Source organism: Schistocerca gregaria, chromosome 5, assembly GCF_023897955.1.
Source record: "Schistocerca gregaria isolate iqSchGreg1 chromosome 5, iqSchGreg1.2, whole genome shotgun sequence".
NCBI classification, from domain to species: Eukaryota; Metazoa; Arthropoda; class Insecta; order Orthoptera; family Acrididae; genus Schistocerca; species Schistocerca gregaria.
The window spans coordinates 542,641,318-542,655,772 of NC_064924.1; the positions used below are offsets into that span (position 1 = coordinate 542,641,318).

At 37.4% G+C, this 14,455-nt stretch overlaps 1 protein-coding gene across 1 annotated transcript in view; it reads right to left on the reverse strand.

Annotated features, from left to right (window-relative positions):
* Window positions 1-708: 708 nt before the first annotated feature.
* Window positions 709-14,455, reverse strand: part of LOC126273403 (uncharacterized) — a 92,209-nt gene continuing 78,462 nt past the window's right edge. The window contains exon 4 of the mRNA XM_049976955.1: window positions 709-819. Coding sequence (XP_049832912.1) covers window positions 709-819 — 111 coding nt within the window. The remainder of the gene's footprint in view (window positions 820-14,455) is intronic.

Here is a 14,455-nt window from a genome sequence, read left to right on the forward strand (position 1 = left end):
AACACAGAATAAATTTGTTCTGTAAATTTGTATACATTACAAATACATGGCTGGGGAAAATCATTATCTGCCAGAATCTGTAAGAAATTGTTTCTATTGGCTTCATCAAAAGCATTTTTCAAAACAACAAGTGCAATATGTGTGTCTAGATTGAGTTCTTGTGTTTTTCTATTGGTAATTTCAATGACAAATAGCCATCACAACATGATCTTCCTTTTGAAAGCCATTTTGCTCCTAACCCACGATAGATTCATAGTGTCTGTGTAATTTATTTTGATGATCTCGTAAAAATTTTATATGCAAAATTCAGTAAGCTTAATCTCAATCATTATTAAAGTTTTTCAAGTCACCTGTTTTGAAGATAGGAACGACAGTTGGCTTATTTCAGCCCTCAGATATATCACCTCCTGACCAGATCACATTAAGTAGTTTAGGAATCTCACTATAAATGACTTGTCTGCATATTTAAATTGATCTAGAGTGACTGAATCTTCTCCTGGCGCTTTATCATTCTTTATTTTGTTTAATACTTCTTTATTTCACACTTGAAGATATTTTTCTGCTAGTTCCATGAGAGTAAGATTGTAAGAGGCTCTGATATTTGATACCATAGGAAGAAATAGCTGAGAAAATGGGACAATGATGCTGGAAAGGCTATAAAGGATCTCAGTTTAACTGTTGTAAGGTTTTAATTAACTGTTTAATGACCTAACCAAAGATAAAACCACTTATATCATTAAATGACTCTGACATTGTAGCCTGTGTTTCTTCAGTATTTTCCTCCTCTTCTCCCACTTCCATTATAGTTGGCAGCCAGATCTGTAATATGATAGTTTACACATTTAAAAATATATATATCTACAGTAATAAGTAAACAGATTTCCTTAGACTAAAGCTGAAATCATGTTGAACAAACATTACAGAAATACATAGTAACATATAAAGGAACATAGTAACTTCTATCATTTTAGTAAAAAAATAACTATTTTTATCTGTTATGTAGAGCTGATAACAAATTAATTAATTCATTGTAAAAGACTCTAAACATCCCAAAATGAAGTTGAACTGGCATTATATTGGCAGGAAATATTATACAGAACATGGAATTTTTTTGTCTGTGAATGTTCACTTCTTCCAGCAACACAAGCCGATGAAAGCTTGTTGTGGCACTCAACCTGCAGTCTTAAAACTGTTGATTCCATAAATTCACAACTGGTAAAATTTCTGCCTTTTCCATGATCAGAGTGGCTCAGTAGAGGAAGGATCTACCCAACAGTTGATCAAAAATAAGTTACACGCACTACATGTAACATAGTTCCATATGCAATAGTTCACAGGATATCCTGCCACCCAGTATTTATTTAATTTATTTATTTACTATCTGAGTATCCAGCATTGCTTGGGTATGTATTTACTCCAGGTCTATTAGTCCATCTCCTCTTTTCCCATCTGTCTGTGCCCCTCTTCCAAACCTAACCCCCCCCCCCCCCCCTCCTTCCCACCACCATCCCACTCCCACATCATCTCCTCCTGTTTACTGAATGACTGTTGCAGTTTCTACTGAATGAGTCAATATTGTAAATAACAAAGTCTGTAATGTAATGCACTAGACTCTAATTAATTTGGCCATTCATTGATGTATGGGTCCCAAATTAGCAGAAATGACAGATTATTGAGAGTATCTGTGATTTATTTTAAAAACATAGTGGCTATACTCTATTAAATCCAAAGACCTGCTTGCAGTCTACCATAATGTATTTCCTTTTAGAAGACATGATTTTGAATTGTATAGAATTCCACAATTTCAAAAATGTACAGCATTGTTTGACATTGTAATTCACTAAAAATGTTCTTGCAGATGATGAAGTATTGTTGTGTGCAATTTTGGATGTGAGCAAGATTACTGAGAGACTGGACTACTGAGGGCCAGATTAGTGACACTGTAGTGTAAATGGCAGAGTTAGAATTCTGAGATTCCTGAACAATATTCAATATAAAGTTCAGGAAGTTACACCATAGATCAGAGTGAATTACCTTTCTTGTGCCACGAATATTATTGGTGAGTGCACATAGTTACTCTAAAATATAACATAATATGAGATAGTAAAGTGAAAGTAAGGAAAATAAACAAGCCTTTATGTTTCAGGCCCCCCCCCCCCCCCCCCCACTCCCCCATGAGACATGGACTTTGCCGTTGGTGGGGAGGCTTGCGTGTCTAAGCAATACAGATGGCTGTACCGTAGGTGCAACCACAATGGAGGGGTATCTGTTGAGAGGCCAGACAAACGTGTGGGCAAAATTCTGGATGATTGACTGATCTGGCCTTGTAACCCTAACCAAAACCGCCTTGCTGTGCTGGTACTGCAAATGGCTGAAAGTAAGGGGAAACTACAGCCGTAATTTTTCCCGAGGGCATGCAGCTTTACTGTATGGTTAAATGATGATGGTGTCATCTTGGGTAAAGTACTCCGGAGGTAAAATAGTCCCCCATTTGGATCTCCGGGCAGGGACTACTCAAGAGGACGTCGGTATCAGGAGAAAGAAAACTGGCGTTCTGCGGATCGGAGCGTGGAATGTCAGATCCCTTAATCAGGCAGGTAGGTTAGAAAATTTAAAAAGGGAAATGGATAGGTTAAAGTTAGATATAGTGGGAATCAGTGTGGTTCAGTGGCAGGAGGAACAAGACATTTGGTCAGGTGAATACAGGGTTATAAACACAAAATCAAATAGGGGTAATGCAGGAGTAGGTTTAATAATGAATAAAAAAATAGAAGTGTGGGTAAGCTACTACAGACAGCATAGTGAACATATTATTGTGGCCAAGATAGACACGAAGCCCACACCTACTACAACAGTACAAGTTTATATGCCAATTAGCTCTGCAGATGATGAAGAAATTGATGAAATATATGATGAGATAAAAGAAATTATTCAGGTAGTGAAGGGAGACGAAAATTTAATAGTGATGGGTGACTGGAATTCGAGTGTAGGAAAAGGGAGAGAAGGAAACATAGTGGGTGAATATGGATTGGGGGAGAGAAATGAAAGAGGAAGCCGCCTGGTAGAATTTTGCACAGAGCATAACTTAATCATAGCTAACACATGGTTCAAGAATCATAAAAGAAGGTTGTACACATGGAAGAATCCTGGAAATACTAGAAGGTATCAGATAGATTATATAATGGTGAGACAGAGATTTAGGAACCAGGTATTAAATTGTAAGACATTTCCAGGGGCAGATGTGGACTCTAACCACAATCTATTGGTTATGAACTGTAGATTAAAACTGAAGAAACTGCAAAAAGGTGAGAATTTAAATAGATGGGATATGGACAAACTAATTAAACCAGAGGTTGTACAGAGTTTTAGGGAGAGCATAAGGGAACAATTGTCACAAATGGGGGAAAGAAATACAGTAGAAGAAGAATGGGTAGCTCTGAGGGATGAAGTAGTGAAGGCAGCAGAGGATCAAGTAGGTAAAAAGATTAGGGCTAGAAGAAATCCTTGGATAACAGAAGAAATATTGAATTTAATTGATTAAAGGAGAAAATATAAAAATGCAGGCAATGAAGCAGGCAAAAAGAAATACAAACATCTCAAAAATGAGATCGACAGGAAGTGCAAATTGGCTAAGCAAGGATGGCTAGAGGGCAAATGTGAGGCTGTAGAGGCTTATCTCACTAGGAGTAAGACAGATACTGCCTACTGGAAAATTAAAGAGACCTTTGGAGAAAAGAGAACCACTTGTATGAATATCAAGAGCTCAGATGGAAACCCAGTTCTAAGCAAAGAAGGGAAAGCAGAAAGGTGGAAGGAGTATATAATGGGTCTATACAAGGGCGATGTACTTGAGGACAATATTATGGAAATGAAAGAGGATGTAGATGAAGATGAAATGGGAGATGTGATTCTGTATGACGAGTTTACAGAGCACTGAAAGACCTGAGTGAAACAAGGCGCGTGGAGTAGACAACATTCCATTGGAACTACTGACGGTCTTGGGAGAGCCAGTCATGACAAAACTCTACCATCTGGTGAGCAAGATGTATGAAACAGGCAAAATACCCTCAAACTTCAAGAAGAATATAATAATTCGAATCCCAAAGAAAGCAGGCGTTGACAGATGTGAAAATTACCGAACTATCAGATTAATAAGCCACAGCTGCAAAATACCAACACGAGTAACATGGAGAGCTGCATCAAACCAGTCTCAGGACTGAAGACCACAACAACAACATATGTTTCAGATGCAGAGAGAATGGTGATCATACTTACAGTGAAGACAGCACCATTTAGTTTCTGGACGAGATCTTAAACATGACCCTGCCAAGAAAGCTATCCATTAACTTTTGAGTCCCAAGAGTTTAAGATAGTCTACTTTACTAACTGTTTAATTACCTTGATACATTAAAACTCAGCTTTCACAATAGTTGTGTGTCAGAAATTATATGTATTACATTTCACTGTAGTTAACTGTTAATTAGTTCTCTGAAAGCCACATGCTGTTGTCACTGACTACTCCATTAGCTGCATTACATATATTACATTGCACATCTTTCAGAATAACACTTATGTCATCTGCAAATAGAAAATGTTTTATTATCTTCCATGTGCAGCAGAAGATCACTAACTTCAGTCAAGAAAAACAGTCGACCCAAAACAGAACGCTAAGATACCATGCACTTTACATGACCTCACTTAGAATGAAAAATCTTCCCTGTGTGTTCATACTGGATGACAGACTTTTGTGTTCTACTTTCTATGTATGAAATGGACCATTACTGAGCATTTTTCTTAATCCCATAATGTTCTAACTTGTGCAGAGTTATTGTGTAGTCCACACAATCAAACACTTTTGTTAAAAAAAAAGAAAATACCTACCATCCTCAACCTCTCATTTAGCCCTGCTAGTGCCTGACGCACAAAAGGATAAACTGTATGTTCAGTGGATACTTCTTTTACAAATTCAAACTGCAAACATGAGAGCAAATCATGGAACTAGCATGTGCCACTACACTCTGATACAGTTTTCTCAAAAACTTTATGATTTGAGCACTAAGGCGAGCTGACACAATTTGTTATAATATGATATATGATATAATTTGGGGTGACATTGTGGCAGAACGTGACATCAATAACCTTGACTTAACATTCAATCTAGTGTCAGGTATCAAGGTATTCATACAAGCAATGTTGTCTGTTATGTAATATAGTAATACCAGAAGTCACTGTACTTAGTGAGAAACAATGTAATGGAATTAGTGACAGAAGAGGTACTTCATGTTCATTTATAGAAAATTGAAATTTTACTGTAAGTTATTCAATTCTAGCACAAGGATTTAGTGAATTTGTGAATTTGTGTTTTGTGACTCTGTGTTTTATTCATCTCATGAGATACATTTGCAATCCATTTGGTTTGTGTACACAAGATATGTCAAAAATTTATAAAACAGTTATAATGATTTTTACATTACTAAATAATAGCACTCTAATAAATAATATACTACAAGGTTATTTCTTGGAATGTATAACACATTGTATCCAGCTCAAATTTCCAATTTGCCCCAAATGAATTCATCCACTGAGTAACAGTACCTCAGTGTCAGTATATCTCATACAGCTTTCTTTTAAGTAAACCTAAATTCATTTGCATCAATCTTTTCTCTCTTAATTTATTACAAATTTTCATTCCCATGTACTGAGTTCCCTTGGCATACAATCTGATGCAGTGGGTGGGGAGCATAAAATTTTCTTTGTTTCTAATATCATGTGAATGGACAAAATGGTTTCCCAGGGTTAATATTTTAAGTTTTTTTAAATAATGGTTGACATGGTTCTTCATGATTTGCAGTGCACATATTTCAAATGTTTTTTTCTGTATTTTTATTATTCGCTCTATGTTTGTCGATTTACCCCAAAAAACAATACCATACGTAATAATGGATTCAAAGTAGTTTGTAATACTTTTCATGTGCTCATGTCAGTTGCAATTTGATGATATTTATATTGCTCAGTTTGTTTGTCAAAGATTCAATGTGTGCTTGCCAACTCAAATTTTTATCTACATTTAAACCTAAGAATTTGACTGAGTCAACTTCTTCTATACTTTGATTGTTGTGTACAGTCTTAATATGCTCACATTTTGACTGTTTGGTTTTGAACTGCATCACGTAAGTCTTAGATATGTTTAGATTCAACCCACTTAGCTGACACCAAGTTTCTAAGGTAGTGAGGGCACTGATCACAGATTTGGGAATTTTTTCTGAATCCTCATCTTCAACTAAGACAGAAGTATCATCTGCAAACAGAACTGATGGGGAGCTGATATTTAATGGTAAGTCATTAACATAAAGAGAAATAGTACTGGGCCTTGTGGAACACCCTGGGATATTTTTTTCCAGTCAGAAAAATAATATGTGCCATTTGAAGAAATACTAACTCTTTGCTTTCTGTTGGATAAGTAGGATTTAAGCAATTGTAGTGCACTGCTGCTAATGCCATACTTTTTAAGTTTTTAAACAAGCAGTGTTTGGTTTACAGAACAAACACCTTTATGAGGTTGCAGAAAAATGAAACTTTTACTGCAACTCTTTGCTTTCTGTTGGATAAGTAGGATTTAAGCCATTGTAGTGCACTGCTGCTAATGCCATACTTTTTAAGTTTTTAAACAAGCAGTGTTTGGTTTACAGAACAAACACCTTTATGAGGTTGCAGAAAAATGAAACTTTTACTGCATCTATGGTATTTTTCCCCTGCTGGAAACCAAATCGGCTGTTTAGAATAACAGAATATTTTGTAATGAAGTTTTGAATTTGTGGAACAGCAAGTTTTTCAAATATTTTAGATAGGACTGGGAGAATCGTGATAGGATGATAATTTCCCATGATCTCTCTTGATCCCTTCTTGAAGAGTGGTTTGACTTCAGCATATTTCAGTACCTCTGGGAAACAGTCCTCTTCAAAACAATGATCTATTACTTGAGCTAGTGGTTTTGCAATTCTATTGTGTATCACTTTAATGACTCTGGTGGGTATTCCATCCCAAACTGCAGATTTTTTGTTTCTTAATGTTAGAATAGCATTTTCTACTTAGAATAGCATTTTCTACATCTCCCACAGAAACATTTAAGAATTTTGTAAAGTTTTGAGAGTTTTCACCTAGGTCAAAGGGATTTACTTTGTTGTGATAATCTGTTACATTTACATAAGACTTTGCTTCATTTATAAAGAATTCATTAAAGTGCTCTGGTATTTGAGTTGGATTTACAATAGTATTCACTTCAGTGTCAATTTTTGAAATTTCTTGATTACAGTCTTTAACATCTAACTCAGATTTAATGACTGACCACACAGCCTTTGTCTTATTTTTATGATTTAAAATTAGCCAGTTATTTGCCAGTGGTTTTGTTGCCCTGACAACTCTTTTAAATGTGTTTTTATAGAGTGTAACATATTTAATGAAATCAATATTTTTATAATCTTTTAGTTCTCTCTGCAGTTGCCTTTTCCTTACACTGGAAATTTTTATGCCCTGGATAATCCACTTTACTTTATTTGTTATATTATTGCTGCAGAGTCTAGGTGGAAATGTTTCATTAAAGACACCAAGAAAACTATTTAGGAATTTCTAAAAGTTTTTTTTTACTTGAGTTACAATGATTAAAAGGCCATGTTTTCTCTTTTAGCTTCTCACTAAATGTTAACAAGTTTTCTTTGCTAAATTTCCTGCTCATATGGGTCCTCACATGTGGAATGTTCCTTTCTGTCTATGGCAGCTGAATGAACAATGCAGTATGATATGAAATACCTAGATCTAGACAAATTGTATAGACATCTTCAGATACATAATTAGTTAGAACATTGTCAATATATGTTTCTGATTGCCCATTGTCTCTGGTAGATTCAAAGAAATTCAGTTTGAAACCATATTTCTTTACCAAGTAGTGAATCTTGAAGTGTGGCTACTATCACATGTGATATCAATGTTAAAGTCAGTAGCTATTACAATTTTTTTCTGTTTTTCTCTACAAAGGTCTTCTAGCATAATTTGAAGCTTAGATAAGAATAGTTCTGTTGTTTATGTCCCTGGAATTATGCATATTGAGATTATTATAACATTTGCTAGTGAGTTCACTATTTCTACACAACAGCTCCAAACACACATTTTTCATTTAAATAATTAAAACAGTTTCTGGTCTCATAATTTATACCACTATGTAGTACATGAGCCTCCAAGTGACTTGGTTCTTCTGCAGAAGCTACTTCCTAATCTGAAGTTCCCTATTTTGTTTAGAACTTTGTGTCCTCAGTAAACCAGTGCTCATATAAACATTTAAATAAACAACTCTAATATTTGCACATTCAGACAGAATGATTTCCAATTCATCTATTTTGGTGCTTTTATTGTTAGAAGCATCAGTAGAATCTTTATTTGCCTTTCAATATGTTTTCCATACAATTGGCATTGTCAGTGTGTTCAAATACTTTTTTTTTTTTTATTACAATAATAATTGTACCTGTGCAGGGCAAGCAGATAAGCATGCTAAAGTAATATTGATAATACCACAATTATTCATTCACAATAGTAATAATAATAATACACCATAACAGATAAATATACAATAGTATCAAGATATATTTATGGTACATCTTATGTATCCATGTAAAAAGTCTTTGCTGGTACATTACTGTCACAAACATGTATGTATAGTTCACATGGCAGTTTTTTGTTGCAAATAGCATATCTCTTTTGTGTCACTGTTTAGAAACTCATCAAGTGAGTAATATGGCGTACATTTGAGCCACACTTCTATTGTCTGCTTAAAGTTATTCATCAGTAGTTTGCTCAGAGCTTTTGGGAGTTTGTTATAAAATTTTAATCTAAGGTGTTTATGGCTCTTTTGTGTTAATGTCAGCCTTGTGTATGGTAGGTCTATGTTACTATTCTTTTGAGTATTATGAAGACACACTTCAGATCTTAAGTTAAAGTTCTTTACATTCTCTTTAGCATACATTAAACAATGATAAACGTATATACTAGTTAGTGTCATTATCTTTAGTTCTTGAAAATGGTTTTTGCAACTTTGCCTTGGTGCTAGTCCTAAAATGCACCTGACTGCTTTCTTCTGCCACTTGAAGATGGTACTTGAACCCACTGAGTTACCCCAAAGAAGTACCCCGTATTGCAGTTGTGAATGGAAAAAAGCAAAGTATGTGGAGATTAGCACATTTTTACTAATGTGTCTCAGCTTGTGTAATAGAAAGAGAGTTCGAGCAAGTTTGCCACATAGATAATTTGTGTGTCTGTCACATGTAAGTTTTTGATCTATATGTAAACCTAGTAGCTTGACATTTTTTGTATTCTGTTCAATTGGTTTCAGGGTGAAGTAAATTTCTTCAGTTTTCAATTTGTTTATTGATAAAAGATTGACTCTGCACCAGTCACTGCTCATTTCAGTTACTACTTTGTTGTATTCCATGACATCTTGCAGATTTTCTCCATCTGTTATTAGTGTCATAGTATCAGCATACAGTACATTGTTGCTGTGTTTAAATGTTAAGGATAATTACATTGGAGAAGAATTCCATCAGAACTGCACTAGCATGATCAGAAGGTAATTTTACTTCATATGCAGAAGTTCAGAGTAAAGAGAAGACAACCAACTCGAAGCTGAACAGACATTTATTCAAGTATATTTAAAGAGGAAAACTCAACTGCTATATGTGTGAACTAGTCTAGTGGGTAACAGCAAGCACAAGTAGATCTTTAAATCCATAAGATAGAAAACAACCTGTAAAACATTTGTTTTTGTGACACTCACATAAAGTGTTGATGTTCAGATTTCCAAGATGATGAGATTTACACTTATTTGACCTGGTATAATTTGCTCGAAACTCCTGCAGAGGATTAGGGGTATGTATATATATAAATATATATAAGAAAAAAATAAACCCAGAGTAAAATGTGCATTTTAACATTGCTGTTATAAAATTACTTTGTGAAAGAAAAGGGAAATGCTGGCAGCTTCTTTACAGCATGTGGTCTGCTGCGAAAGTCTTGCAGTTTGGAACAATGGATGTTACCAAGAGATTTCTGGTTTTCTGTAACATCAACTACATGTAGAGCCAATCTCGTAACAATTATGCAAAAGCATTTATTTTTGTACCAATCCTTCTATATTATAGTGCAAACACCTCACACTGCATGGTGGAGAGTACCCTGTATCATTAATAGTCATCTCCTTTCCTGTTCCACCCACAAATAGAATAGATACATGACTGTCTACATGCCTCTCTATGAGACATAACTTCTCATATCTTATAACACTAGTTAACAAATTTAACTTTATTCTGCATCTGGTTTGTAAATGGGTGGAGTTACCTAATTTCTGGGTTTTGAATACACTGTTTTGTCTATGATGTCACATTTGGTAGATACACTACAGAGTACAAAAATTGCGAAAATTGACACAATTAAGTCAAACAAAAATACACATTCACAACGTTTGAAGTCAATACTATTTTGTTTGTATATGTGGGCATGATGCCAATAAAAGGTTCAAATTAGTTCAGAAGATATTTTCACCTTTAATCATCTTTGGGTTTTGAAAAATGTGATGCCAGAGCTCTTCTTTTGTTTGCCATTTCATCACTCTCCCTAACAAGACCCCAGCAGCAGTCACCCCTCCTCAAAGGGTCCTAACAGCCTTGGTAATGGTGTTCCATGGTAAGAATGTCTTGATGAAAGCATTCGCCATGCTCATTGCTTATGGCTCTCAAATTTTCTGGGAAGAAATGAAGGTGAGAATGTAAAAAGTGATTTTTAAGCAACATGCTACACCCATGTTCTTATAGTTGTCCAACAGGTCATTCACAATGGTAACATAGTTTTTGCCTTTCCTGTTACCCAAAAAGCCCTTCACAATTGCTTTAAAAGAAGACCATGCAGCTAATTGGATATCTGTGAGTGTGGTATCAAAGGTTGGGTCTTTCAGCAATTCTCTTATTTGTGGTCCAACAAATATGCCCTCTTTCAGCTTTGTCTCACTTAATTTGGGAAGCTTTTCTTGTAAGAATAAGAATAAGAATAAGAATCTGTATTAGCTGTTCAGTATTTTCTTATACAATGGGCTTCGTCAATAAGTTCAATTACAGTATAAAGATGGTTATACACTCCTGGAAATTGAAATAAGAACACCGTGAATTCATTGTCCCAGGAAGGGGAAACTTTATTGACACATTCCTGGGGTCAGATACACCACATGATCACACTGACAGAACCACAGGCACATAGACACAGGCAACATAGCATGCACAATGTCGGCACTAGTACAGTGTATATCCACATTTCGCAGCAATGCAGGCTGCTATTCTCCCATGGAGACGATCGTAGAGATGCTGGATGTAGTCCTGTGGAACGGCTTGCCATGCCATTTCCACCTGGTGCCTCAGTTGGACCAGCGTTCGTGCTGGACTTGCAGATCGCGTGAGACGATGCTTCACCAGTCCCAAACATGCTCAATGGGGGACAGATCCAGAGATCTTGCTGGCCAGGGTAGTTGACTTACACCTTCTAGAGCACGTTGGGTGGCACGGGATACATGCGGACGTGCATTGTCCTGTTGGAACAGCAAGTTCCCTTGCCGGTCTAGGAATGGTAGAACGATGGGTTCGATGACGGTTTGAATGTACCGTGCACTATTCAGTGTCCCCTCGACGATCACCAGAGGTGTACGGCCAGTGTAGGAGATCGCTCCCCACACCATGATGCCGGGTGTTGGCCCTGTGTGCCTCGGTCGTATGCAGTCCTGATTGTGGCGCTCACCTGCACGGCGCCAAACACGCATACGACCATCATTGGCACCAAGGCAGAAGCGACTCTCATCGCTGAAGACGACACGTCTCCATTCGTCCCTCCATTCACGCCTGTCGTGACACCACTGGAGGCGGACTGCACGATGTTGGGGCGTGAGCGGAAGACGGCCTAACGGTGTGCGGGACCGTAGCCCAGCTTCATGGAGACGGTTGTGAATGGTCCTCGCCGATACCCCAGGAGCAACAGTGTCCCTAATTTGCTGGGAAGTGGCGATGCGGTCCCCTACGGCACTGCGTAGGATCCTACGGTCTTGGCGTGCATCCGTGCGTCGCTGCGGTCCGGTCCCAGGTCGACGGGCACGTGCACCTTCCGCCGACCACTGGCGACAACATCGATGTACTGTGGAGACCTCACGCCCCACGTGTTGAGCAATTCGGCAGTACGTCCACCCGGCCTCCCACATGCCCACTATACTCCCTCGCTCAAAGTCCGTCAACTGCACATACGGTTCACGTCCACGCTGTCGTGGCATGCTACCAGTGTTAAAGACTGCGATGGAGCTCCGTATGCCACGGCAAACTGGCTGACACTGACGGTGGCGGTGCACAAATGCTGCATAGCTAGCGCCATTCGACGGCCAACACTGTGGTTCCTGGTGTGTCCGCTGTGCCGTGCGTGTGATCATTGCTTGTACAGCCCTCTCGCAGTGTCTGGAGCAAGTATGGTGGGTCTGACACACCGGTGTCAATGTGTTCTTTTTTCCATTTCCAGGAGTGTATTCTCATATGTGATTGAAGGCCTCACCTTCTTTATCTAGAGCTTTTACAATGGCTTTCAAGTTACAGACAGGAACAGACAACCAATCATCATGGGGCACAGGCAAATACACTTTATTTTATGTCTAGTTTTGCTTGAAAGGCCCAAAATATTTGTAAGACAGAAGTAACAGTCTGAATAATGGTCATTAGGCTCACACCACACCATCAGAACAGTGAGTGGCATGGCTCAGCAGTTTCCTTTCAACCACTCGGTTAAGGTTGTAGTACATATTATGCAGGCAATATGAGGTGCAAAATTTATATCTTGATCACCAACAGGACAATCAAAATACAATTTATATGCTTTCTTAACCAAATCGGAGATTGCTTTTCTCTGGGCTTTTGGAGTGAATTTCCCTCACAAATAACAAAAGTTGGCAGCGTGGTTTAGACATAAACGAGATTTACTAGTTGGCATTTTTATTAGTGTAAGTTTTAAACACAAAAAGTTTGCACTATTTTTCCCAGGAAACACTCACTGAGGATCTCATTCACACCACTGGATTACCACACAAACCACTTACTGATGATTTGTAGATCTTCTAGCTCTCCTCTGCAAATCAAAAACAAACAATTAAACATCAAAACAGAAGAAGAGCAAAAAGCGAAATACTGAATATGAAAAATAAAAAACATTTAAAAACTCAAAAATATGTGCTAGAACATTTTGAAAGTTATATTCGGATCCTACACACCAAAATACATACTATTTGATGTATCTTATCGCAGATGCAAAATGGCTGTTGTGTAGTGTAATCATAGTCCTTAGGCGTGATGTATGTTAGAGACCACAGAATCATTCTGCAATTAACTTCAAATGCTGGTTCTCTAAATTTTCTCAATTGTGTTCCTCAAAAAGAATGTCACCTCCCCTCCAGGAATTCCCATTTGAGTTCCTGAAGTATCTCCATTACACCTGTGTGTTGTTCAAACCTACCAGTAGCAAATCTAGCAGTCCACCTCTGAACTGCTTCAATGTCTTCCTTTCAACTGACTTGGTGTGTATCCCAGACACATGAGCAGTACTCAAGAATAGGTCACACTAGCATCATATATGCAGTCTCCATTGCAGCTGAACTGCACTTTGCTAGAATTCTTGCAATAAACCAAAGAGCCATTTGCTTTTCCTACTACAATCCTCACATGCTCATTCCATGTCACACCACTTTGCAGTGTTATGCCCAGATATTTAAGCAATGTGTCAAACAGGACACTACTAATGCTGCATCTGAACATTACAGGTTTTTAAAGATAAACTCACCAGAAAGACAAAGCTGCAGAATAAATGTAGTTGTAGTTGTAACTGCTATTAACACAACAAAATACTTCAGTTATGACAAAACCAAGCATAACGAAATGCATTTACCAACTTTCATCAAAACATCAGAAGCCTCACAATTAAACCAAATGAACTTGTCAAACCGACACTGGATAATAGATGTATACATGGAAATCCAGCAGACTTCTGTGTATATCAGAACATCACATGGAGATCATTGAAACTGAACAGATTCTTCTTTTGGATACAAGTTAATGTTATACTACTATAGAACCAATAAAAGAAAGGGGACTGGCTATAAGTGCAAAAATTGGAGTCGATTCACTGGACCAGTTTTGCTGAATAGCGTTTTGAATGCTGTGCCACAGCAATGGATTGGTAAAAACGTAGACTGACAGTGCTTACAGGTTGCAGCCTACTGGAAGGAAGTCATTTAAACTACATAAAGCAGTTAGAAACAGCTTTAATATGGTTATACAGTCTTAAATAGAAAATAATTGTTTGTGGAGACTGATTGTGGTAACCCACGGGGCTACCACCTAGA